This window comes from Rhincodon typus, chromosome 34, assembly GCF_021869965.1.
Source record: "Rhincodon typus isolate 14 chromosome 34, sRhiTyp1.1, whole genome shotgun sequence".
In the NCBI taxonomy this organism is placed as follows: domain Eukaryota; kingdom Metazoa; phylum Chordata; class Chondrichthyes; order Orectolobiformes; family Rhincodontidae; genus Rhincodon; species Rhincodon typus.
In genome coordinates this window covers 5,540,281-5,550,492 of record NC_063365.1, presented here as the reverse complement: position 1 = coordinate 5,550,492, position 10,212 = coordinate 5,540,281, and the positions used below count along the sequence as shown (strand labels likewise).

Here is a 10,212-nt window from a genome sequence, read left to right as displayed (position 1 = left end):
CTAGGCCTGAAATGTCAGCTTTCCTGCTCCTCTGATGCTGCTTGGCCTGCTGTGTTCATCCAGCTCTACACCTTGTTATCTCAGATTCTGCAGCATCTGCAGTTCCTACTAGCTCTGAAAATTCATAATATACTTTCCAGTAAGAAAGATAACCATAGGCTAGGTCAATCTGGTGCTGACCTTTTCTCAGCTCTCCCATTTAGTACGTAAAATTTTACGTAAACTCGCCTCAGGACGTTTTCCTTCCTATTCTAGGAGATTCCGTGAGTGGAAGATGACCAAATTAGCAGTGTAACTTGTGAATTATGAGGGTTGATGAAATTGCTTGGAGTTCCTGGCAGTGATAGATTGGATGGTCTTTTCCTGTCATTTAGTATATTTATCAGGAGAGTATTACAGTTCTTTCATATCTTTTTGATGACAAAATTGGGATGTTACTTCACCAGACTTTGAAAAGGGTACCAACCTCAGGTATAGCAAGTCCTAAATTGCATGAGAAAAGATGGTGACAAGTAGGAAATGCTTTACGTGTATAGAGCAGCAACTTCTACACCTGTCATACAACTTTAAAATCTCTAAAACAAAGGAAGGAGAATATGCAAAGATACTAGCAGCCAATGTAAAAGAGAATCCACAAATTTTCTACAGGCAAATAACAAGTTAGTAAAAGGATTAGGAATCTAAATAGACATTTCACATGGAGGCAGAGGGCATCGATGAAATAATAATTCATACCTCACATCAGTTTTTACCAAGAGGATGCTGCACAAGTCATAATGAGAGAGGAGGTTCAATATTGATGAAGAAGTGGATTTTGATAGGCTAGCTGTACTTAAAAGTTGATATGTCACCTGGACCAGAAAGAAAAAACATGAAAAAGGGGGAAATTGAAGATGCACTGACCATAATTTCCAATCTTCATTAGATACAAGGATGGTGCCAGAGCATTGTGTAATGACAAACCTTACAACTTTATTCAAAAAATGATGTAAAGCTAAGCCTAGGAACTACAATATTTAAAAAAAAAAATAACCTTGGTGGTGGGAAGCTTTTACAAATGATAATTCAGAATAAACTTAAAAATCACTTATGCCAATCAATTTGTTAAGGAAAAATTGTGTTCAACTAACAAATTAACTAATATTCCTGACTAAAACAGAAGTTGCAGCAAAAGCTCAGCAGAACTGTTCTGAGGAAGGGTCACCGGACCCAAAGCGTTAACTCTGATATTTTCTTCACAGATGCTGCCAGACCTGCTGAGCATTTCCAGCAACTTCTGTTTTTGTTCCTGATTTACAACATCAGCAGTTCTTTAGGATTTGATTTAATATTCCTGACTTTTGTGATGAGGTTACAGAGAGGTTAAGTTTGGGAAATGTGGTTGATATGGTGGGCATGGACTTCTGAAAGACATTTGAAAGTGTGCTGCACAATTGGTTTGGGCACAAAGTTAGAGCTCATGGATTAGAAGGAATGGTAGCAATATTGAGACAAAATTGGCTCAGTAACAGGCTAGAGATAGGTAAAGGGTTTTTCAGACCAGTAGAAGCTTTACAGTGAGGTTCCACACGAATTGTACAGCTAGTAAACAAAGTTTTCAACTGTATTTCGGTACACATGACAATAAAATCAATCAATCAATATGGAATCCTGGACATTACAAAGAAGAACAGCGAGTACAAAAGTAAGGAAGTTCTGACAAATCTCTCGAAAAATTAGTTCAACCTTAATGGGAGTATCACATCCAATTCTGGGCATTACGCATTAGGAAGGACGCAAGAGTATAAGAGAAGGTGCAGAAGAGATCAATGAAAATGTTTCCAGGGATAATGACCTTCAGTTACAAAGGCAAATCAGAGAATCTGGGACTATTCTTCTGGGAGAGATAAAGATTGAAAAGAAATTTAATAGATGTGTTCAAAATGATTGGATGTGGGCACAAGGAGTCTGGGCATAATAGGCAAGGAGAAACTGTCCCCAGTGGTGGATGGATTTAGAACCAGAGGACTCCAATTTAAGGAAATTGTCAAAAACTGTAATGGTGACACGAGAAAAACTGTGTTTGTACAGCAAGTGGTTAGGACCTTGAATTCATTGCCTCCAGTGTGGTGGAGACAGATTCAATTGTGACTTTCAAAAGATAACAACTGGATCATTATTATAAGATTAAAAAAAAAATGCAAGGCAGTAGGAAAAAGGTAGGGCAGTGTAGTCTTGCTCTTGTAGTCAACAGTCACAGAAATAACAGGCTAAATGGCCTCATCCAGTGCTATGACATCCTCTGATTCCAAGACAAAATAATTATTCTAATTGATAGTCTGTGGTGAAAAACAATTGCTCTCATACAGAGTTTCAGTCCATAAAGGCTCACATAAATTAGTAACTGCTGCCTTTGTATTTCAGAACAATCAGGTGATCAATGTTTTGAAAGTTTCATCCCAGGTTTATGACATCCAACAGACATCAATTGTAACACAGCAAGCCAAGTTTAACTCATCAGCTTTCCCTGGATTTAAGCTGCAGCTCAGGTAGCTATCATGGTGAAGGGCCTTTTCCTGTGCTGCAAATCTCTACGACTATGACTGGAAGACTACACCAATGGTAAAACATATTAAAAGCTTCTTTGATGAGAAAGTAATTAGGCAAAAGGGAGAGAAACAATAAAGAATGGAGAATGCAGAAACAACTGAGTGTAGAGTCAAGTAGAAGAGCAAAGAGTAAGAGAAGCATTTATTGCCCATCACCAAGTGCCCTTGAAGGTGGCGGTGAGCTGCCTTCTTGAACTGCTGCAGTCCATGATGGAGTAGGTGTACCCAATGTATTGTCGGGAGGGATCTTCAAGATTTTAAACTCAGTAAGTGAAGAAATGGCAAGTATAGTTCCAAGTCAGAATGACTGTGTATGGCTTGGAAAGGAGCTTGCAGGAAGTGGTGCTCCCTTACATCTGCTGCCCTTGTCGTTCTAGCTGGTAGAAGTTGCAACTTTCCTGTTATTTGCTGCAGTGCATCTTGTACATGGTACACACTGCTACCAATGTGCGTTGGTGATGGGAAGAATGAACATTTAAGTTGGCGTATGGGTGCCAACTAAGAGGGCTGCTTTGCTTTGCATGATAGTACTGATTTGCTTGAGTGTTGTGAAGCTGTATTCATCCAGGCAAATGAAAGTATTCATTCACACTCCTGACTTGTACTCTGGATCAGTTCTGCAGAGTTAGGAAGTGGATTAGTTTTTGCAGAACTCCAAGCCTCTGACCTGCTCTTGTAGTCACTGTATCGGTTTAGATAGTTGATCAAGTTCAATTTCTGGTCAATGGATTCCCCAGGATGTTGATAGTGGCCGTTCAGTAACGGTAATGCCATTGGACGTCAAAGAGAGAGGATAGGTTCTTTTTGAATTCATCATGTTATTTTTCTAAAATCAGCCTACTCTTTGCCTGAAGCTGCTTGTAAGATTTACTTGATGTACCTTGGAAGTTAAGAAAGTAAATTTTCAGGATATTTCATCAAGAGTGAATAACGTATATGAATAAACTGTATACAGTTTATCAAAGCAGGTCCAATTGACTCTGTCTTCATCATATGAAGAGGCATTCCTCTTGACTCTGAAGAAAATATAACTGAGGTGATTTTTTTTCATCATTCATAGGATTTGGGTGTTGGTGGCTAGACCAGCATTTATTGCCCATCCCTAATTGCTTTGGAGAAGGTGGTGGTGAGTGGGGAAGGATTTCCTGCAAAGATTCAACAATACATCAAACTGTTTCTCAAAGTAAGAGCTCTAAAACTGGACCACTCATGGGCATTGAGTAACCTGGAAAATGAGAGGCGGCAAATAAGTCCATGTTTAAAAACAAAAATCATCCTTATTTTGAATGTTACTCAGCTTTTTATATCTGCACATTTTACTTTACATAATTGAATTCACCAAATTATCTGCCATGCTCTTGGCACTGCAGCAAATCCTTTGGGTCTTTGACTATTGACATTTTAGCAGTCACATTGTACTGTGTAGAAAACTCATCTAAAGACCAAACAAAAGAACAAAAATAAATAAACATAGCCAACAGATCAATTGTGTACTAAAATAATGTATTTACTTAAAAGTAATACAGGACATAATCTGTGTACATGATGTACCTCTTGCAAAGTAATTTGTGGTAAACTTAATAAGGCACCTTTTACCAGATGCTGTACAAAATAGGTTTATAAATCATTACACTTGGTTTAATGGTAATTATTCTGTTTTACTTGCGATGACATAAGCATTAGAGTAACATTACTGCTTTAACCCTCTGTTGTCTGTCCATTGACTATGTACAAATAGGCTAACTAAACTATAATACTTTGATTCATACTTTTTTGTCTATGCTACAATGACACGTCAATAGGGAGAAACTGGTTTGACAAGTGGCAGATGGAATTCTCTCTCCTTTGCCTTTAAATAAAAAAAAAAGGTTGATTTGAGAGAAAATAAAGGCATGATCATTTTAAAAAACGGCTTTCAAATAAACTCCCTGATTTGAATGTTTTTTTTGATAGATCAGAGCATCCATAATAAACGTGAACAGGCCACTGAATTTCTCCCCCTCTCCATATTTGCAGGGTCCCTTGCACCTGTATCACAGTAATGTTGTTCTTTGCATGGACTCCTGCTCTTCTATAGATCGAGTACACCATATATGGGGGATGTAATGTTTTAAAAAAAAGGGGAGTTAAAAAGTTGCTTGTGTCTATTATACTAAAATAATGAATGACCAGAGGGGGCAGAGTGAATGCAGAGATTGGCAGCGTTATTCACCATTTTTAAGCTAGTCATTCATTATTCTGTGGTGATTAAAAAAAGGAACATTCAGCACTCTTGATGAGAATTCCCTGCAGCAAGTTCAAAATGATAAAAAAGCTGTTCCATTCCAACAAGAACATTCTTGAAAGGGAACACATGATAAGGCTACTGATTTCAAGCCATCCAGGTACAACACTTTGTGGCTTGTGTGGTTCATGTTTTCTTTTATGTGTGGCTTTGATATTTGTGAACAATTCACCATCTCCAGTACAGTATGTTGGAATTCACAGCCTACACATGCTTACATAATGCAAACATTGATTGGGCAGGAGTTACAAAATCACATCTCACTTGATAAACATTCAAGTTTGTTTACAGGTTCTGCATCTTTCATGTTCAAACTAAACAGGACAACCATGGCATGCAGATGCCCGTCACTGTATACAACTGTACATGGTATGCAACAAAGACAATCCTGTTTATATAAATGGACCAACACTATCTTCCTCAAGCCCTACTTTGGCTATCATATTTACAAGAAAAGTTTGCAAGATTACATCACCATACTACACAAGATATAAACATTATGTTACATAACATCTTACAAGACTGAGGCATCTGGGAACCTGGGACAACTTAGACAGCCACTATTAATAGGATTATTAATCAATCAATTCATGAAGATGGTTGGAATTTCTCAAATATAGAATAAAACAAACAAAAGCTGGCATTACATTTTTAAAATAAACCAGCATTTTGCATAACCATCACACTTTCTTGTTCTTTCTTGGGACACAGCGATGTTGACACTTAGCATCCAACAGCCACACACCAGCACAGTTAAAAACCAGCAGAGCAGCTTTGTGGGTTATGGGGATTGGTGAGATCACTTGGAGTTGCTGGTGGTGATATTTCATCCCCATGAGAACATGTCCAATCCCACTTTGTTGTAGTTAGTAACAACTTGATTGAACAGAATTTAAACCAATTCAATACTGGCACTCAAATCTTAAAAAACGGTAGCAGAACACACGTTACCTTGGTTGAAAGTCCATCATCTAAGCAATTCAGTTGTACCTGTAGGATTCAAGATTAATAGCATTTTGCATTTGTATAGGAGGAATCCATATAATACAAAGTCAACAATCACTCTTACAACCAACCCTCTGGAGAAGTTAACAGAACTGCATCTCAGACACTTATCACACCATTACCACAGTGAAGTTTCAGCAATGCCTGACCTTCAGTGGAGAGTTTAGCTATATTGACCAGGAAATGTTCTCTTGGTCTTCTGCCTGCGACTTCAAATGGTACTCCACGAATAGACTAGGGCTTCAGATAGCATATTAAAAAAAGACACCTTAAATTAAGGCAGTGCTACAATCAGAGGGTCTTGACTACTGCTGAGGACAATTGGAAGAACGCAAGGATGAGAGAATGTCACTCTCATTCCTGGAAAACAGATTGTTTTATAAACATTGGCAACAGCTTTGCATTTCAAGATTTCTGATGTACAATCAGAGCAGTGGAGCTGGCTGTGAACACAAAGTGCTTGGAGTTGAAAAGACAAAATTACATCATTGTATATCATACCTGGTATCAGAAGTTCATTCTGCATAGCTAGTGTTGACAAAGTTCCTGCAGATACTCAAAAGGCTAGCTAATTTAACAAAAGTTTGAGGGAGAGAAAGGGAAAAAATCTGATGCCCACATGGCTTATCAAGACAAGCACAGGTAAATGTTTTCATCTGACCTTATTTACAGATTGTAGGTGAAAAGCAACCAATAATCTCCTAGTTATAGTTTTTTTCAAATTCAATGAGAATTGAGGCTTTCACAGAAAGCACCATGTCCTGGCTGTGACACACCATTGAGGGTTTCCATGGTGCCAGCTACCGTCTTTCCACCATGGGCCGCTTTTAAGAGAATGAAAAAGACAGCGACACACAGGAAAGCCAAGGACGTTTGAGACATTCCAACAGGATTAATTTACACGTCTTTTTTTTGTTAAAGATGGCATTGTCATTATGAAGTATGGCATAGAGGTTCATCACCAAAAGACCTTTCTTCCCACACTATGCCATGCATGCAATAGTTCTGAATTCTAAAAGTCATTATTAGCAGCCTATCTAGCGTGGGGTGTACAAGAGATGAGGACAGTAGATGTCCAATCCTTTATCTGCACACCAGAAGTTCCTGCTCCTCTTTAGAGGCAATAATGTCTGGTGTTTAGTGGCGTGTTCAGATCTTGATGTCTTGAGATTCCACCATTTTGGCAAGTGTTTTCTTCACTCTTAGTGCTGTCAACCGGGAGGCAGGATTATGAGCCCAACATTCTGACATCAACTTCAGCACTGCTCTTAAACACTGTAGGGTGAAAACAAGCAGCTTGACATAAACAGGGAAAGACAACAGAGCAAAATCTGATTGAAATAAACTGTGAAGTACTTTACTTGTAGTTCTAACATTCATAAAAATGCTTCCTTAGGAACTAGGTTTACCAGGTTTTCCCCCTACAACTTATTTAATTATGTTAGATTCTATTTTGTTAGATTCTGTGGTGCTACGAGATCCTTAGCTTCTGCCAGTCAGTCTAACTCACCAGTAGATGGTGCAAGAAAGCAATATGAGATAATTCAATCCAGCAGATATTCAAGTGGAACTTGCTCTCAAACCTTTTCATTCCAGCTCAGCTCAGCGCCACTAACAAGGCAACGTGTTAGTAATTTACTCCAAGAGCCAAGTGGACTTTCTAACCTAGGTTGTCAACCTAAATAACGATCTGGGTCAGATGCCTTGCTAGCTGGGTTACTAATATACAAGAATGGGTAATTCTCCAGAATGATACCTTCACCAATGGCCAAATGAGGAGGAGGTCATAAAAACTAAGGTTTTATTTCCTGGAATTTAGAGAGTTAAGTGGTGATTTGATTGAAGATATTAAAGGGCAGAGTCAGAGAAACCATGCGCACAGGTAACAAAGTATAGGACTAGAGTGCATAGTCTAATAAGCCTGGAGCCAAGAAGACTGAAAGACAAAGCTGGCATAGATGGATTCAAAAATCGGCTGTTTCTTTCAGAGCTAGGGAAGCTTAAGCATGACTCCACATGATCAACACCCAATAATTGAGGTGAAGCAGGTTTCATAGTTGATTAAAAAAAAAATCTCACTCAGATATTAGTTCATCCAGATATTGGCAAATAAAATGTCTGCAAGGTATGGAAGATATAGTAATCAACAGCTACTAACAAGTAGATCTCTGCCAGCCTATTGACAGGCTTGTTGACAATCATCTATTATCTGCTTTAATACTTATTCATACGTTCAAACTTCTATTTACAATAAGTGTATGATAGTTTTATTTTACGATAATTCTCTAGAAATCTAATATTAATTTCACTTTACATGTGTATTAATCTACAAAATCTGATTTATTGCATTTCCTTTCATGTACATCTTTAGATTCCAAATATAGAGATCCAACTTTAAGACCAAATTTTGATAACATGGAATCAATTCAGAGAACTGAGTCATGTATTTTGGCTGTTAACTGTGTAATTCGTACCATCAGTCAAAAGGCCTGCAGTGTCCTTATTGGCTACATTAAGCAGCATCAAACACTCACCTCATCACTGTTCCACCTATTTGAGACAGTTGGACGGAGACATTTAACACATGTCACTTCCCTCATATCCTCATAGGAAGGGTCATTTGGTACCATGTCATAATATGGCAACTGGTAGTCCTCTACAATACCTGCAGCACAAAAGAAAAATCAAAGTGAGACCAGAGTTAGAAAATTCCCTGATAACACTGGATAAAATATGCTAGACACCATAACATTCCAGGTTTGATTGCTGCTCCAAATTGAATTAGTTCATCCAAACTAGGACAACAGGATGGTGGCACGATTTGTCTCAAAGTTAGTGGAGTGTAAAGTAGCCTCGTTTTTGACTGTTATATAGTTGAAAACGAACATAGATGATGGGCTGCAAACACAATTTTGCTGGGATGCGATGTCTTCCACTGTCAAATTGTCTAGTCTCCACAGTGATTGACAGTAATGTGAAAAATGGCTAATTGACAGAGGCATCATGGAGCAGACAGTACCCTTGGTATTGAACAACAACAGATAGCCTCTGGAAAAACAAAGGATTCAAAAGTGGAAAAACTGGGAGGTAAAAGCATGGGACAACAACTAAAATAAAAAAAAAACAAGAAAGCATGTCACAGTAAACTCATGGAAAGGTGCACACAAAACATAAATGGTGCAACACAATTAAAGGAATGACTCGATGATCAAGAGACAACAGGTGCAGAGCTGGATGAACACAGCAGGCCAAGCAGCATCACAGGAGCAGAAAGGCTGACGGTTTGGGCCTAGACCCTTCATCAGAAATGGGGGAGGGGAAGGGGGTTCTGAAATAAATAGGGAGAGGGGGAGGCAGATAGAAGATGGATAGAGGAGAAGATAGGTGGAGAGGAAACAGACAGGTCAAAGAGGCGGGGATGGAGCCAGTAAAGGTGAGTGTAGGTGGGGAGTTAGGGAGGGGTTAGGTCAGTCCAGGGAGGATGGACAGGTCAAGGGGGCGGGGTGAGGTTAGTAGGTAGGAGATGGGGGTGCGGCTTGAGGTGGGAGGAGGGGTTAGGTGGGAGGAAGAACAGGTTAGGGAGGCGGGGATGAGCTGGGCTGGTTTTGGGATGCGGTAGGAGGAAGGGAGATTTTGAAGCTTGTGAAATCCACATTGATACCATTGGGCTGCAGGGTTCCCAAGCGGAATAGGAGTTGCTGTTCCTGCAACCTTCGGGTGGCATCGTTGTGGCATTGCAGGAGGCCCAGGATGGACATGTCATCTGAGGAATGGGAGGGGGAGTTGAAATGGTTCACGACTGGGAGGTGCAGTTGTTTATTGCGAACTGAGCGTAGGTGTTCTGCAAAGTGGTCCCCGAGCCTCCACTTGGTTTCCCCGATGTAGAGGAGGCCACAACGGGTACAGCGGATGCAGTATACCACATTGGCAGATGTGCAGGTGAACATCTGCTTGATGTGGAAAGTCTTCTTGGGGCCTGGGATGGGGTTGAGGGAGGAGGTATGGGGGCAGGTGTAGCACTTCCTGCGGTTGCAGGGAAAAGTGCCGGGTGTGGTGGGGCTGCAGGGGAGTGTGGAGCGGACAAGGGAGTCACAGAGAGAGTGGTCCCTCCAGAAAGCAGATAAGGATGGGGAGGGAAAGATGTCTTTGGTGGTGGGGTCGGATTGCAGATGGCGCAAGTGTCAGAGGATTATGTGTTGGATCCGGAGGTTGGTGGGGTGGTACGTGAAGACGAGAGGGATTCTTTTTTGGTTGTTATTGCAGGGACGGGGCGTGAGGGATGAGTTGCGGGAAATGTGGGAGATACGGTTGAGGGCGTTCTCGACTACTGCGGGG

The 10,212-nt window shown here is 40.1% G+C and overlaps 1 protein-coding gene across 1 annotated transcript in view; it reads right to left on the bottom strand.

The window, feature by feature from the left end:
• Positions 1–4,070: 4,070 nt before the first annotated feature.
• bmpr1aa (bone morphogenetic protein receptor, type IAa) overlaps positions 4,071–10,212 on the bottom strand; it is a 201,073-nt gene continuing 194,931 nt past the window's right edge. The window contains exons 12-13 of the mRNA XM_048616286.1: positions 8,412–8,542; positions 4,071–7,152 (exon numbers count right to left, since the gene is read on the bottom strand). Coding sequence (XP_048472243.1) covers positions 7,027–7,152; positions 8,412–8,542 — 257 coding nt within the window. The 3' untranslated portion in view covers positions 4,071–7,026. The remainder of the gene's footprint in view (positions 7,153–8,411; positions 8,543–10,212) is intronic.